This window comes from Acanthopagrus latus, chromosome 15 (assembly GCF_904848185.1).
Source record: "Acanthopagrus latus isolate v.2019 chromosome 15, fAcaLat1.1, whole genome shotgun sequence".
NCBI classification, from domain to species: domain Eukaryota; kingdom Metazoa; phylum Chordata; class Actinopteri; order Spariformes; family Sparidae; genus Acanthopagrus; species Acanthopagrus latus.
In genome coordinates this window covers 19,292,595-19,310,327 of record NC_051053.1, presented here as the reverse complement: position 1 = coordinate 19,310,327, position 17,733 = coordinate 19,292,595, and the positions used below count along the sequence as shown (strand labels likewise).

General features: G+C 40.0%; 1 protein-coding gene across 2 annotated transcripts in view; it reads left to right on the top strand.

Moving 5' to 3' along the window:
- Positions 1-320: 320 nt before the first annotated feature.
- LOC119033152 (RAC-gamma serine/threonine-protein kinase) overlaps positions 321-17,733 on the top strand; it is a 57,502-nt gene continuing 40,089 nt past the window's right edge. The window contains exons 1-2 of one of the 2 annotated variants that reach the window (XM_037122834.1): positions 321-465; positions 6,508-6,933. In XM_037122834.1, the coding sequence (XP_036978729.1) occupies positions 6,888-6,933 (46 nt within the window). In that variant the 5' untranslated portion in view covers positions 321-465; positions 6,508-6,887. Of the gene's footprint in view, positions 466-598; positions 848-6,507; positions 6,934-17,733 lie in introns of those variants that run through there. The other variant, XM_037122833.1, reaches the window with a different exon arrangement.

The following is a 17,733-nucleotide window of genomic DNA, read 5'->3' as shown; positions in this document are numbered from 1 at the left end:
ACGTATCCATTGTAAGAAGGCTATTTTGTTTTCACTTTTTCACGTTTTCACTATTTTCTAAGTTTGCTAAGTTTTCTTAAACTGGCAGACATTGGCTTCCATAATGCCTGCTGTTAAAACAATGCCTAATAATTGTAAGACTCTCATTTTCAAGGTTAAGGAACCGAGTGCTTCCTCTATCACTGCCCGTCAAAATCCAATCATTGTATAACCCATAATTACTGTTTTACTGTAACCAGGGGCAGACCCAGAGCAGGCCTCTTCCCGTTTGGCTTTGACAGATCAACAGTATTAACACCGGCTGATTCTCGCGATGGTTGGCTGATTAGCCGGCAGGGACACACGGGATGTTGGAATGGGATGATGAGAGAGCTCCACAGTGGAGGAGAGCCACACACGGAGCTGAAACCGATAAAAAAAAACAAACAAACAAACAAACAAAAAGGAGGAGGACGAGACGAGACGGTAAGGTGTGTGTGTGCATGTTGGTTTTGGTGTGTGCACACGCATTGTGTGTGTGTGTGTGTGTGTGTGTGCGCGCGCGCCTGTGCACGAGAGGAAGGGGGTTGCCGTTTCTTAGGGTGACGTCACGATCTTTCCTGAAAGTCAAAACAACCGTTGGCTGCGGTAACGGTAGCTTTCGTGGCTTCTCGGAAATCCGTTTGATGTCCGCCTGTTTCAAGCCCGGGCTTGTTACCCTGACAGCAGAGCCGCGACCGCTGACCGGCGGTTTAGCTTAGCTCGCAGTCCGGCGTACCTTAATCACTTCGGGAGGGAGGAAAAGAAATAACCCGAGCGGTTTATGAACAGCAGGTGCACGGGAATACCAGAGCACCTGCCGCTACAGGTAATGCTGTTAGCTAGCCGCGCCGTTGTGGCAGTGTACGTGGCGTCGCCCCCGCTAAAGCTAGCTCGATAATGTGTGTTTATGTTGTGATAACGTTCGCAAGGTGGGGGGCGTGTTTGACAGCTCACTCGAGATGATGCGCAGTGCTTATTGTATTAAGGTTGAGGAGTAACTTTACATGTTCTGTGTCTAAAAAAAAAGTGGTTTAACGTCATATTTTGTTATTTATTTGTTGTTTATTTTTTCATGTCGTTTCCTGCCCGATGCGTGCAACATGCGTCAGTCTGACAGGCGGTTTGCATGATGACGTAGATGATGCAGTGCTGGAGCTCTGTCCTTCTCATTCATGGTCTACTGAGGAGTTTCACTTTGACACGTTCAAATTCACCCCGACAGCTAAATACACTCACGAAAATGATATCATTTTTGATTCAGGCAACTGCATGTCATAGTTTATTTATATAGAGACACCACACTACTGTCAGCCTGGGTTGTTTTGACTGTCCAAATGGCCATATACCATTATGATTAAGAAGGTGTGTCACATTAATGGCAGAGAATTATATATATGGTGATGACTGGAATAGGCCAGATAATGCTGCTGCTGCATCAATGTCAGACTTGGGAAAGCCAGGGCTTGATTAGGGCTAGTTCTTGCCTAACAGTTAAAATTTTCAATTTAACCCTTTCCGGGCAAGGAGGCAGTGCCTACTCTGAGACCAGTCCTTTGCATTTCGGCGGCCAAATGAACTTGCTTCAAGTCAGGAAAACTTGTTCCAGAGTGGCACCAACACTTTACTGTTCCAGAACAAAGACCCACATATGTCAGGGGCTTGCGGCAGGGTTACTGTGACCAAGTACCAACTAAAACCACTTATGAATGCCATTTTAAAAAATTGGTTGTTTTAAAATGGCTGTCAAAAGCTGTTTTAGTTGGTTCTCAGTCACAATAAACCCGCACCCAGTCCCTGACATAGGTGGTTTCTTGTTCTAGGCCAGCAAGGTATTGGTGCTGCTCTGGAACCGGCTGGGAGCCCGTTCTTTGGCTGTTGAAAAGCAAAGAACTGGATCCAGAGTAAGCACTTGCTTTGAACCAGCACCTGAACCACCTTGGTTAAAAATGTTGCCTACTTTTTTGGTACTGAGTCTGAATGAATTCTGTCCATACCACTGAGTATTAAACTACTTAGTACAGTTCTTTGAACAGATAATCCTTAACCATTTTTAAAAAATGAAAGAGGATTTTGTCTAAAAACAATACCTGTTTGTATTAGGGTTGGGAGAACCAATTTACTCTTGATGCATCACAATAATTGGAAATTTAAAACCCATTTCTTCCCCTCTTTATCAGCATCAAAAATCAATCAGGTTTTTCTTAAAGAAGGTATGGAGCCAGTGTTTTTCATTGACTAAGGAAGGAAGACATATTTCAATCCACAACATAGATTTCATCTGTCATATTTTCCTGCTAAATGGGCAACATGCCAAAGATAAACTCTCTACAAAGGACTGCAACTAACAATAAGGATTTTATCATCAATTAATCTAATATGTAATCTGTCCATAGATTGGGAAAAAAAACTTTTGTCCAACCAACAGTCAAAGACATTCAAATTACTATGATATAAAAATTTAGACACTAGTAGAAGAACATCTTTGCTTTAAGAGATCAAATCATTTGACTTATTGATTAATGATCTTATACTCTCAGTTCTGCTCTTACGCTGTAGCAGCAGCAGCAGCTTCTGTCGTCCATCAGTGTATGCACAGGTTCAGCGTCTGTACTACTGTGTGGTTAACTCCATTTTGGCAGCGCTCACAGCCCAGTGTAGGACTGCTGTGTTTATATGCAGAAAACAGAAGAAAATAGACTTGACTCATAAGTGTGTTAAGTGATTTGCAAGCTCTTACGCAGCATGTGTGGTCAGCTGTATTGATGAAAATAGAACTGCATTTGTTCCATCAGACGCGCTTTTGATGAACGACTGAAAAGCATGGCTGAAACACATCCTGTGTTAGCAGAGTGTAACACTTGAGGTTCTGCCAAAAACTGGTTTGCAGTTTAGGAAATAGACTGGGGGCCCACTGCTGCGGTATTCAGCCAGGGTTCGTGTATATGAGGTTTTGGTTTGAGGTGAAGAGGTTCATAGATTCTCCACCGCCTTGGTTTCAGTTCATAAAACAATCCATGCAGACACTGTAATCAGGTAATCCACCACCGTGTTATAAGAAGTACCCAAAACACATACTTGAGTTTTTACTTAAATAAAAGTAGATTATACCATATGTATCTTTACTTGTATGTGAATATTGTATATTATGGGTTTACAGATTATTGACCTTTTTTTCTGGCCAAATGAAAATCAAATAAATTAATTAAAAAATGCTCTACTCTGAGGCAGCATGCAATTCGAAAAATAACTTACAACTAAAGTTTGCCTTCAAATTGTATTGGAGTGGAAGCACATTATAAAGTAGCAGAAAATGCAGTAAAAGTAAAGTACAACAAAATTCAGTGCAGTCCTTGAGCAAATGTACTTTTCTTTAGACCACTGAATCAGTTACAGTTGATTCTGTTCTGTTTACTACAGATCTACCAACATGTTTTTTTCTGTCCCAATACAGATGCCAATTATTAGTTATTAAAGAGACCAATACATGGCCTAAACAGCCAGGCCCATAATTGGTTTATCACTACTATTTACTGTATATCAAAGCTGTATTTACACCCAGTAAGTCAGTTCCAGGAAGCAATTTGTTTTTGAAAGCAGTTATCAGTGTGTTAATTCTTTTTTAGAGTTTGTGGAGTTAGAGGACACAGGAAATCAATCATAGCAGAGGTTGCAGAGGTCTAAAACAACCTCCGATGTGGTCATTTTGAGACCAAGAAAAGAGCTTGGCAAACTTGTTGGTGTCCTGCCAGAGGATGATTTGGTTGTCAAATGCATCTCTAATGTTTTGCTCCTCTTTACCACTGTAATATCAGCTGTGACCAAGACTAAATTGAGCAGTGTGACAATACAATCACAAGTATTAGTCATGCTAAATATGTGTCAGACCTGCATTTTCATTGGTTTAGTTTTTTTTCAGATACCATACTTTATTGGCTTGCAGCTTGGCTTGACACCCCCCTTCTCTCTCTTGTGCTGTGTTCTTCTCTCCTGATCTTACCTTCCTTGTAATATTTCGGTCCTTGTTGTTGCCTCTGGAATGAACTATTGTGAACTAAAAGTTGTCTGGCAGGTGCTTCCCCTGGCATATTTGGTTCATCATGGCACTGGGTATCTCCATAGCAACAGCTGACAAGGGGTTACCACTGTCTCTCCTCTCCTCTCCTCTCCTCTCATCACCTCTTCCTCTCCAAATTAAGGTTAAAGCTAACTGAAGCTTCATTGAATTACATAGTAATCTTAAAGCTTAATCCACAGTTATACTGTGTCTATAAAAAGGATTCGATCCCCTTGGATGTAACTACTAGAGCTCGGTATTGTTAGATTTTTTTTTCTAAATCAGAGCTAACATGGTAGCCAAGTTGACCAAACATATATTGTTTCTTTTTTCAATTTTTTTTTAATTGTAATATCAACTGAGGTCTAAATGTAAGCCTGTATAAGAACTTAAACCATCAAAAAAATACCTAAAACTGGTCAACTTTTGATAAAATCAAAAAGAGTTTAGAGATAGTTTTGGTCAGCACCAAAAACAAATGGAGGATTGATGCCCAGATAATTGAATTATGTCCACTGTAATACAGTGTGTTGCAATAAACATGCAAAAGTCCAAGAAAGGTGAAAAATTATTGTATTTTTTTGTTTCAACAGACCAAACTGTTGATTCATTTGTTCGATTTATCAGTCCATCACAAATTCCACAAGCCTAAACTGACTTGTATGATAAGTTTAAAGCTCCAAGATATGAGATGTTAAATTAAACACTATAGGAAACCCAGCAAATGTATTTGGTTATTTGTTTTTGATAAATTACCTGATTTAATCAATTATCAAAATTGTTAGGGAGTAATTTCATATCAGTTGTTGCCTCCCCAATTGATAAGAATTGTTGGCAGTTTGCTTATCTAATCTTTATCAGTAAAATTAAACTTGATCAGCATGTCTTGTTTTTGGGTTTACCACAGCCTTTTTACCAGGGCTGAGATGGGGACAAATCCTTCCATCTACTTTTTATTAAGGGTAAAAACCACTAACGTCATGTCATGAAGTTTAAAATGATAATTCGGGTAAAAGCTGATAGCTGGCACGTATGGCAATGCTTTTTTGTTGTTATTTGTTTTTTGCTGTTGCTGTGCCAGGGAAATTAAGAAATCTTCATTATGTAAAATAACTATTCAATCATTATAATCATAATCATTCAGATATTTATTACACTGTCTTTGAAAATGTACACATTTTACAATATGTGTAATTATATGATATAACCTTCATTAACATGAAAAACATTTTTGTAAAGTAACAGCTTCAGAAGCCTTTTTAGCTTGCTATTCAACTACTTACTCAATGGTAATGATCTCTTAGTGCTTATACATAGAGGAGTGGATATCCAGTTTTTCAATTTGTGGATTCAGATATTCGTATTTATGCTTCTTTTGCTAAATGAAGGTAAGGGTTAGTGCCCATTGTTTTTGCAACTGCTGATATAAAAGTGACCAAAATGTGAAATTTGATGAATCTGATACAACATACGGGTGAAAGCCAGAGCTGAGAACTGTAGAAGCCCTTCTAACAGAGACCTTTAATGTCTGTTCGTCTGGTTTCAGATTGGTCCTGCTGCCTCGACATAAAAAAGCTCAGTGTCACCTACTCTGGTGTGTGTGTGTGAGTGTGTCTGTGGGTCTCTCCCAGCCTTCGTTATGACACTGCAGTCCCCGAAGAGTCGGCAACAGTGCAGACACTAGCTGATCTGAATACTGATCTCCAACTAGATGGCTACCACTGCTAGCCTAGCCGCCGTAGTGCTATTCCCCATTCAAGCTGAGCAGCGTAGTGTTGTTGCGCGTTGTGTAATACAGTGTAGTAGAGTGCATTCGAGGTGAACGCGACAGCTATGCAGAGAGAGAACGAGAGGGGAGGGTGGGAGAGCGCGGGAGTGAGACGACAGAGAGAGGTGCAGAGATTTGGGCAGAGAGAAAGAGAGTGTGAGAGCATCCCTAACTGCCGTTGTTGCTATTTATAGCCGAGCCCTACTCCACAGTCCTGAGATGCTCTCCCACCTCCCACATATAGACAGACAAATCAGCCTACGCACACACACACAAATTTTGACATGTTGAAATACAGCGAGTGCAGAAAAAGATAGACTTTGCACACTGCACATCCGGCTCAGCAGAACAAAAAGGATGCATGAATGAATGAAGGGTAGAGCTCAGGGATATTTGTTTGGCAATCAAGGTCAGTTTTTGCTTCATCAAGAGCTCTGCAATAATTCATCCTTTTTATCAGAGAAAGTGTAAGTGATAGAAAGAGGAACTGGGTGGGGGGAGAGCGGGTGTGTTTGTCCTCACTAGTTGTTTGTCTTGTCAGATTGTATGAAAGGGCTTTGGAGAGGCCGAGAGGAGAGCAGGAACAGCAGAGGAGGAAAAGAAAAATAAATCCATGCCTTCTTTTTCTTTATTTTTTCTTTTTTCTCCTTTCACTTCCTTCCAGGCTGAGTCACTGCTGGTGAGGAGGAAGGTCTGGAGAGGGAACGAGAGAGGAGGAGGAGGAGGTGGAGGAGGAGGGGGAGAAGAAGACGAAGAAGGGAGGGAGGCAGGGAGATAAGCCACAACAGGAAGCAAAGCGACACACGCGCTTACACATACACACACACCGCGTGTTTGTGCGTGTGTGTCTGAGAGGGAGACTGCGCGAACGAGAGGGTGAACGGGAAAGGAAGGGAGGGAGAGTGACGCGGAGGCTGGGAGAGCCGCCCCCCACTCCTCTCCTCCTCTCCCTCTCTTTCTCTCCTCTCCTCCTCTCCTCCCCTCCTCCCTCTCTCTCTCTGTGGAGCAGGCGTGTAGCGGCATCAGACTCGGCGTGAAGGAACCATGAGCGATGTCACCATCGTTAGAGAGGGATGGCTCCAGAAACGGGGTAAGTACATGCGGTACCTCTCCTCTTCTACTCGCCTCCTCTCTGCCTGTGCTTTCTCTTCTTCTTCTCTGCCTCTTGTCTAGACTGAGGGCCTGGCCGTGCCTGTCCACATGTGCCGGTGGGAGGATGTGAGTGTTTGCGATTGAGTGTGTGTGTGATCACATGGATGTCTGATTATCTGGTGTGCGAGTGTATATGCGTACCCCCCCCCGCCACACACACACACAGTGATGTGTCTCTTTATTATAAGCTTGGCTGGCTGTTTGTTTGCTTGTTTAGCCTTTATGTGCTTCAGTCTGAAAAAGAGTGTCTGCATGGGTATGTGCATGTATCTGTATGCGTAAGTGTGCAGTTAATAACATCTACCAGGCCTGTCGTTACACTGCTGGTGCATAGTGTTCTGTGAGGCAAGTGTGTCTAATAGTCTGTGAAATCGACTTAGTTCTGTCTCTTGAGATATTCTTTGTGTCTTTAGTTTGTAGAAAATCCTGAATGGTGTCACTTAGAGTCATATGACTTGGGGTTGGCTGGGGTGGAGTCAAGGGGGTTACTGACAGCACATCCTGCTTACAACCAACAGAATGATAAATAGGAAACAAAGAGACTGTGACAGTTGAAGAACATGCAGCAAAGATAGCACTTCCCCTTTCTCTGACATTAACAGCTTATGTAAGTGAGTGGTTCTGCAACAGGTGAAAAGTCACATGCAAACTGAACTATAACCAGTCAGAAAGTGATCAACCGTAGCTCTGGCATTCAGGACTCTGATTGTTTTCTAATGCACAGAACATTGCCTGCAAAACCAGGATTTTATGGGGGCTTGTGCCTCATGATGCTGTTCCCTCCAATCACAAGTATATGTTGGTGTGTGTGTGTGTGTGTGTGTGTGTGTGTGTGTGTGTGTGTGTGTGTGTGTGTGTGTGTGTGTGTGTGTGTACATTTTAGGAAGAGAGCCTCAGGGATCGAACAAGGGGGATTTCCAGACTTTTAGGCCAATGAGCATCATCCCCCCTGAATATGTAATGGAGTCTAGGAATGTGTAACACAAACTGTTGAACAGGAAGTGACATGGATACATAACAGACAGCAGGCTTCTGGGTAATGTAGGCAGTGGCACAGCAGGAGAACATGTTGGACAGCTCCTTACTACATGGAAGGGATGCTCTCTCCCACTATGTATTGCTGAAGTATTAGGGAAAATCTTTGTGTATGTGTGCCAGCATGCCAGTGTGATCCTCAGACAGTCGTCTGTGCATATTAAGAGGAACACATCGCCCCCAGTCACGACGCAGCGATACCAGTGTTCATCAGTGTGTGAGAGAGACAGAGGTTGTAGGGAGGGGGGATGTTTGTTTGTGTCAGGAATATGAATGTTTGTCTGCATCATATGCTAAATAATTGTCTGTATGTATGTGTGTGTGTGGAGAGGAGCAGGGTCAGGGTGCTGACTCACTGTCCAGGTCGTGATACAGCAAAGACTGCAGTCTTAGTCATTAAACAGCTTTTTAGTGAAACGAAACAGCAGCAGGGAACCAAGAAAGGTATTGAAACCTTTACACACACACATACACAAAACATTTTGCACTAATAAGATTACATTCAGTTGTTTTTCGGCTGTCTGGAAGGGCCGGTACTTTCTAAGTCTTTTGCCAAATAATGCACATTGTTTTGCCTTGAATTGAGCGACATGAAGACTGTGACACAGCGACTGAATGAGCGTAAGATCAGAAAGACTGACTGGTGAAAGAGACGGGAAGAGAACAGAGAGAGGGAGTCTCGTAGTCTCTGAATGAAAGAGAGACATTCATGTGCTTCTTGATGTGTCTAAGGATTGTTAACAGTTTGTTTCATTAGATTAGAGTCAGAGGAGTACCTACATAACTACTGAGGTCTTATGTATTGTTTTTCCAATAAGGTTCGATTGGTTGGGATGTATCTGATTCTTTTCATGTCAATAATGAGCAAAACCAGTTATAGTATCTCCATTCTTGTTTCTGTATAAAGGTAAATGCATGTTGAAACAGGTTGTGTATTTGTTAATCTCATAATTAATCATTTAATGTTAGGTGTGTTGGTTATACTTTCTTGCTGCAGTTCTGGTCTACAACAGCTGTTAAGTATATCCTTCCAATATGGTGCAATTTCGTTGCCAAAAATGTAATTTAATGATCATTTTATGATTAAAGAAGATTAGTATTTTCCCAGTTCTACTTACGCAGAAGTTCTTCTTAAAGTAGGCAGTCAGGTTATCATTTTATAGACAACTTGATGCATGGCAGAAATCGACATTGTTGTAAATTTTATCCTCAGGGTGACACACATAAATTAACGTGGATTACTGATGTGATGCTCTGGCTATTCAGACTTACTGTATGATATAAAATAGCTGTAAAAGAGCTGTATGCAGAGACTTACTTTTGCCCAATATAATGTTTTGATGATGCTAGTGTTTGCATTTTATAGTGTTTGTTAATCAGTAAGTACTTCAGTACTGGAACCCTGTGTGTAAATGGATGTGTAAACTGTATATCACTGTGGAAATTTATTTTATCATAATTTGACCAGAATGGCTGATAGATGGTGATAATCTACCTATCCAATCTATCTTATTGTCTGATAAATGGATCTTGACGTACATTGGATTGATTGATTGATTGATTGATTGGCTGGAAGAAAGAAAGTGTTTCCCATCCATAGCATGAAATGCTGGTGAAGACTCATTGCTCATGCAGCCTCATGGGGATGTTTGTTTCTCTGCATGTTTTATGTCAGGACTGTGAGTATTTGTGAGTGTATAACTTTCGCATGATGAGCCACTGTCCACTAGAATAATTTACCAGTCGTAATAGATATATACAACACCATGCTAGCACACTGTAGGTGCATTGATCAACTTACACATGCCCGTCACTACTACTAATTATTTTCTTGATTAAGCAGTTTGCATTTTGGTCATTCCTCCTCTCTTCTCAGTTAACGGTCATAGACTAAAGAAAGATGAAAATATTGACATTTAAGAAAGTTCAGTTAGGGAAATTAACCTTTAATTTCTTAAAGAAATACTTAAGCTGACCAACTGACTACAATTGACAAGTAGTGATTAACCCATTAATTGTAGCAGCTGTAGTGTGTTGTGCATTGTCCTTAATAAGCTTCACTGACTGTCAATAATAAACATTTAAACAGAACAGAAAGAAAGAAAGCAGGAATGAAGGCTTTCTTAGGATACTAATATAAATATACTGCAGCAACATGAAAGCTTCTTAATTCCTCCCTTCCTTTTGTCAATCTATCCAATTTAAAATACAAAGTATTTCTCATAATTATGTGAGAAACTCCAAAACCAGTGCAGATGATACAAATATAAATAAACATAAAAGAGCGATATGATAAGGCAGTAAAATGTATGTGTGGAATGAATAATAGCAGATCATCTCCACTGCAAAGTACAATACACCGTGTCCTCAGATGACCGAGCCTTTCAGTACTCACTCGCTCACCAGCATGGTGATGATTTCCTTCCTCCTTTCATTATATCCGAGTGGGGAGTGCATTCGGCTGCATCACTTATTTATCTCTGGAAATAATGAACACTGGCTAAATGGCAGAATGGGTCAGATGTGTATATGTGTATATATCAGATGTGTGTGTGTGTGTGTGTCTATATATATATATATATATATATATATATATATATATATACACACACACTGTAAAGTGAAGATCTGCTGATAAACCATAATAACCAGTGATCGGTTGTTAGTGATGACAGTTGAATGATTAAAAAGACTTTGCATAACAGATGATAAAAATCTGGTGTATAGGTGTGAGCTCCAGGTGTAGCATTGTCGGGACATTGTGTTGTTTTGAATGGAGTATTTATAACAAACATAAGGTAAATGGCTGTTTTACTGCACCTTAAACATCTGATTCCAAAGTAAACTCTGCTTCATTTTCACCCAAGCCAGAAGTTTACCTTCTGTCAGTCTGTGTGAGGCCACAGAGGTCACAGTCAGGCACTGTAGTCGAGGATACTGTTACTTTCACCAGCATCAGCTCACACAGCAGTCAGCACAACAGATGGCCAGGAGGGAGGAGAAACACTGAAGGAGAGAGACAGGGAGAACACCATCATCTCTTCTCTGACATTTTCTGTCCCCCAGAAGTGTTTCTCTGCTAATCAGATGAGATATGGCTATGTCAGAGAGGAGCGAGTCTTGTTACCGACACATTTTTGAAATAGTTAAAGATCAATGGTTCTTTGTCTCCCAGGAGAGTTGAAGCAATCACAAACACTGCGGGATAAAGAACATAAAGTCAAGAGGATGGTTTACATATGCTTTCTTTTACAGATGCTTTTCAAATGATCAAGATTTGTCATGCATCATAAAGAATCGAGCTATTGAGAAAGAAGATTAAAGACAGATATAAGCAAGTCTATGTGGAGGAGTCACAAGGCATGAATCAGTTGTCATTATTTTCTGCAGTTACTCTAATTGAGATAATGTTTCTTTCTTATACTGCAGAGAAATTACATACAAGTCCAACATGATAATAATTTGAATTTTAATTCAGTAGTTTTAAATGAACATATTGTATTTATTGTTTCACCCTTAATAACCATAAAAAACACATTATCAGAGCTTGAAAAAATTCCTTCAAGTCAGACTTGATTAAAAGTATATACATCATATTGACTTCAGCTGGAATAGTACCTGAGTAAAAGGACTGACTGATTATTGGAGCAAATAGTGGAATAAGTGTTAGTTTTATCTTACTGCCTATTAAGTAAATAAATGCACTTATCTTCTGTAGTTCGATGCTAAATTCATTCTCCAAAGTCGATAGTAACTAGTATTGTCAAATAAATGCAGTATGTAAAAATTACAATATTTGCCTCCAAAATGTATTAAGAACTATAAAGTAGCAGAAAATATAAATGCCCAAGTACAATAGAAGTACCTCAAAATTGTACTAAAGTATAGCTCTTGAGTAAATGTACTTGGATACATTCTGTCACTTCACATAACAGGGTAGTTAAGCTTCACTTAATGTAAAGTGCAATTTACACACAAATTTCTGTGGTAGCACAAATACATTTTGAATTATCTGAGTTTTAAATCCCTCTTGGTACAGGCCTACAATCAAATGCCATGAACATACCATACAAGAAATTACACTGCAAGGAAATTTACCAAACACAGTCATCAAATTATATTAAGAGTACAAATCACCAGTTTCATCACAATAGGATGTTACATGGATTGTTTTGAAGATACAGTATTTGTAGATATCACAAAGTCTGCCACAATATGATTTTGATTGAATTCAGGGGCCCGCGATCAGTATGAGATAATACGATCTGTCCATTTAACACCATAAGTTACAGAAGTAGCTCATTTTTCACCCCTTTCTTTTGGCCATAACTAAAAAGAAATATTAGTAAATAATTGACTTCACATGCACACATAAAACAAAGCTCTCAATCTATAGAGCAGACAAAGCAGACTTCAAAATGAAGGTGTATCTTAATGATGATATGGTGGCTGTTTTTTGCTTTGCATCAAGGATATTGGATCATTAATCCTTAAATCGATATATGACCGGAATCGATGGATCATCACATGTCTAAATTATATTAGAATCAGGATCTCAGTAACTGGGAGCATTTCTCTTTTTTATCTGGAAGTTGTTATTGTTGATTATTTTGAGGACATTTTGGAAATAACTTCATGCGGTTGGTGGTCGCTATGGACACCTTCTTACTGACATGATGCAGAATTAAATAACATTGCTGCATCCCAGACTGAAATGTTTGTTCTGCATATCTTGCGGGGGCTCTTGCTCCTTATGTACACTGTTTTCAAATTGCATCCATATTATGCAGAATTCTGATCACAGTATGAGCCATTTCACTGTGGAGACACTAAGGAAATGGTTTAATAGATGTGTATTGTCTAATTTTATGAGAATCCATGTATGTATCGAGACCTGTCACTTAATGCATCTCAGCATGACAGTATGTAGACATCAAGCTGAAATGTGAAGCAGCACACCTGTACCTTTTCACACTCTTCTCTGTGCTCTCAATCTCTACAACCTAATCCCTTTGGGAACTGTTTGTGCTATACTGTATACGTTCAGCTGCTGTGGGGTTCATTGGGTGCAGTGCAGTGAGGCAGCCATCTTGGCTCAGTGAGTTCAGTGAGTTCGATGTTGCTGGAGGCTGGCTGGCTGGCTGGATCAGGTGGCAGTGCCAGATCTCTGATATCAATCACCATCCGCCACCGCTGCTGCTGCTGCCGCCGCCGCCACCACTGTCTGCTGTGTCGCCCTTCTACTCTCCTCTCCTCCGCTCCTCTCCGCCTCCTCCTCCTCCTCTGTCCTGCCTCTGCTGTGGAGCCTGTCAACACAACTCATCCCTTTTATTGCAATTCACCCTGTGTTTCTATCCATCCAGCTTCCATGTCCCTCTTTCCATCCCCTCTGTTTCTCAAACACACATATACAGGGCAGAAGCAGACAGGCAGACAGTGCAGGCTCTGTTATGAATGGCATCCTCTTGCACATCCGGAGGAAGTGTACGCTCCAGTGTGGCTTTACAAACTGTCTCCATTGTCCTCAGAATGACTCACTCTACACTGCAGAGAATGGCAGCCAGACAGACAGACAGACAGACATACAGACAGACAGCACAGTACAAACAGACAGACTAGTCTGCAGAGCCTACAGACAAACAGCACAGGAACGACAGGCAGAGAGACAGATAGTTTGTGACAGATACAGCCAGAACAGAACAGAGGCAGACAACTTGCCAATACAGAAGAGACCTGCAAGTAGCGGGTACAGACAGGGAATGAAAGACAGATGGGTAACATACACAGACAGGCAGAAGAGAGTGTGTCACTTTTGTTTTCAGTAGGAGTATTATATTTTTGTTTTGCAAAGTGACTGAGTAGAAAATTGAGATTGTAAACCTTGAAATTAAATTCAGCTTCATGTTAAAGCTGCTGCATTTAAATGTTTTATAAACAACACCTGTTTAATCTGATGCAATCACTAACTTAGGATACAACGGATAGGGATGTCCCCTTGTGATGTTCTGCATGGTTACTGCACGGTATGCACAGTATGGATTATTTCAGCTAATACAGATAATTACCTCCTATGGCTGATACAGATAAGATAACCGATATTTTTGCATTTTTGTGTTTTAAAAAGTTCTGACAGTAACCTGTTGTTAATGCACATGTTGTTTATGAAGTTAGGAAAGGCTACAATGTAGTGAGCAAAGATGGGCGATCTCTGTGAACCCTTGTGAAACATGGGTCACAAATTACAATCGATAAATAGCTGCTAACAGAAATTTCTCAACATCAGGCAGACAGTTTATCAGGTAAATTTTTATCATGCTTACTTACTACTTTTTGGCAACAAATCTGGTCCATGCACTGGCGGATGTGGTGAATAAAAAGTGCTGCAATGAGACTGCAGCTTGATAGTATTTTATGTATCTACTCCTGTTTCTTAGATAACTTTTGACACCCTGTTAAAGAAGGGGCATGGAGGGAAGTGAATGTGTACTTTTGACACCAAACTGCATGATAGCTGTGTTGGTACTGCTGTTTTGAATGTAGCAACTCTCAGTGGGAGCTGTATAACTCTGCAGCCTCCATCAGTTAATAAGATGAGTGGTAAGTGAGAGGAAGCATCCTTGTAATGTCCATACAGAGAGATGGATTAATGGATGAGAGAATGAATGAACTAATGTAGAGTAAGGCAGACTTGGATAAATGAATGAATGGATCAATGAATGGAGTGCTGATCACTGCAGAAGGAAAACTTGGATAGAGGAAGACAGACAGAGTGATGGGAGGATAGGTTGAGTAATGGGATTAGTTTGTAGTGGGTTCATAGAAATGCTCACTGCAAACATTTGATCACTGCCTGGATGAGTGCTTGCACATGCATTTACATGTTATATTTACATGTTAATTATATTCATTGACACTGTTTGTTAGTTATGTTTATTATTCTTCTAGAAATTGTTTGATATTTATTATTTTATGTCTGTGGCAGCTGTCAAGCAAATACAACTATGACAATAAACATTACAACAATGCATCAGATACATTTAACAACAAAGTGTTTTACATTGGCTACTTAGTCACATGCTACCCATCACCCCGATCTACTTGATTAGTAATGACTGCGATCAAGATATTGTATATCATCTACTGGTAATGATTAATCATATAGCTGAGGATGATATTTTAGATTGTTGCAAGTTTATGCTCCTTCCCTTTCACAGTGATACCCTGAAAATCACTGCTTAAACTTGGAGCTTTTGACAGTTGAACCCAAAATACAAAACAAACAAATGATGTATTGTGGATTTCTATAATCATCAGTTTATCATCTCAATATTCCTGGTGTAATCCACATATTGCATAAACATATATTTATTGTTGCATTTTTACAAATCATGTCTAATACTGAATTTGACAGCATGAAAGTTAATCAAAGCCAGAGCCTTTATGAAGTCATATGGATCCTGGGTTCTTAATTTCCTCATGAACTGTTACATGTTTCTGTTTTGTTCCATGGCAATCTATTGGCTGTAGCAGCTCTGTCCTTATTTAATAAAGCAATTTAAGTTCAAGCTGAAAGCAGATTCTATGTTTAAATGTGCTAACGGACAGATTAGTCCAGGGGGGTAGTGTGTAGTCCAACGTCTTGAAGTATTGTGGGCTGGTTGGAGTAGGCTTTGGGCTGATTAGAGGAGGCAGGTTAGAGTGGGGGTTGGTTTGGCTGATTTAGGCCAACAGATTAGTGCCTAGTGGCTAACAGCTAGTGTAAGTGTTGGCTGGCAGGAGAAGAACCCCAGAGTGTGACCATTTGATCTCATATCGCCACCTCGATAAAATATTGATCTGTAACTTGCTGCTATTCTGTGAGTTTGAATGTGATACTGTTTTAATTTGTTAAACACATTTATGCCAGTAGATTGACTATGCAGTAAAAGTTGGAATTGGGCACTCTTTTTTTTGGTAAACTACTCTTATTTTCTTTTTTGGCACAGGAGAAGTGGTTTCGACAGGGGCAATCACACCAACCACATTTGTGGACAGTTGCCTACATCTGGTTGCTAAGGGCAACTAGACAACCATTGTTGCTCTGAAACACCAGCTACATGCTTGCTGCAGTTTCTCCTCTTTACTACTGTAGCACAAAGCTCTGTGTTGCTTCATTTGTAGAGCAGAGCATCAGTTCAGTTTACATAAAAGTTACATTGAAGCAGCTCATGCAGACACTTTACTACCCACTTTAACTTATAAGACACAATGAACACAGGGTTAGTCACGATTCTCCAAACTCATGATTCGAATTGACTTTATTTTTAAGGTTAAGATCTGATTCAGTTTTTGAGTTGAGGATATTCTATGAAAATTGCTTGGTGACTTTGTGTCCCCTTTGAGGATTCAACAATAAGCAACAATCGTTGCAATTCAGTTTGTTACAAAGTTCAGTTCCTCTAGTTGGTCTTGAGTAAACCCTCTAGCCAAACAAATCAATTGAGCATCTCTGGCAGTGTTGGCAGTTCAGTTCAATTCTGTTCTGTTCTGTTCTGTTCTGTTCATCTCCGACTCTGCTGGAGTTACCTCTGGTTTCAGTCATTTGATCATTTTCATGCATCCTTTATAAGTGTCTCGAAGTGCATCTGCAAGCTACTGGTACACTAGCTATGTTGTCTTTGAAGTTTTGTGTTTCTATTCAGATGTGTGTGAGCAGGTGTTGTTAGAGTGTAAAAAGCAAAAACTGAAAGAATCATAAATCTGCCTTTGATTTATTTTATCGAAATTAAAGGCATATTTAGACAGATTTTCCACTTAGAATCGAAATTGTGACACACACAGTCCACAGTCAACCTAGTCCTGACCTCGCAGTGTATGATGTATACCCCCAAGACATTTGTTTAGCATTTATTGTGGAAGAAAAAAAAATGCATCAGTAACACTGAGAAGGGGAGAAATACTGCCCCCCTTCATTTGAGGTGAATGGCTGGGAATTACAAGTAGCTCCTTTAAGTGATGTCTATCTGAATGAATGAATGAATTAATGTTAGTTAACATGTTAATATGTTGGCTAACACATAGTGCCATTGCAGCCATGTTATTACTTTTATTTTTGAGTTTGCTCCTATTATGCCTGACTGAATAGTTGAGCTGCATGTCGAAGTCACAGTGGCCAGGTTAAAGGGACAGTCTGTCTATTTATAGCTTCCCACCTGTAATCTGTCTGACAGGATTATCTAAGACACTAGCTTCGGCCTGCTGTGCCACACAGACACAGTGAAAATTTGAGCCTACCATGCATTCACATAGATGTACAATAAAGACATTGTGTACAGTACATAAGTGTGTAAAATGCGATCAATATTTGGAAAGCATGGACAAATGGATGTCTGTTTGAAACCCACAAGAAAATGTGACACTGTGTAACCATGTGACAGGCCTGTAACATGAGTGTTTCATGTGCTTGCATTGCTCATCTGTGCATGTTTTACAGAATCTCAATTAGGCCCACTTAGTCAGTTCAAGTCATTTTCTATAGGTTTTGGCCTTTTGTACACATGTAAACAGCATTCTAGGTCACTGAAAATTGACCCTTTGGAATAAGCAGAGATTTTTTGAAACTACAACACAACAGAGTTTGTACACTAACAGAATGGAGGTTATATTGTTAATATTTATAAAGACACAAATGGACATTGATGATGCAATGACAAAGAGAGACACA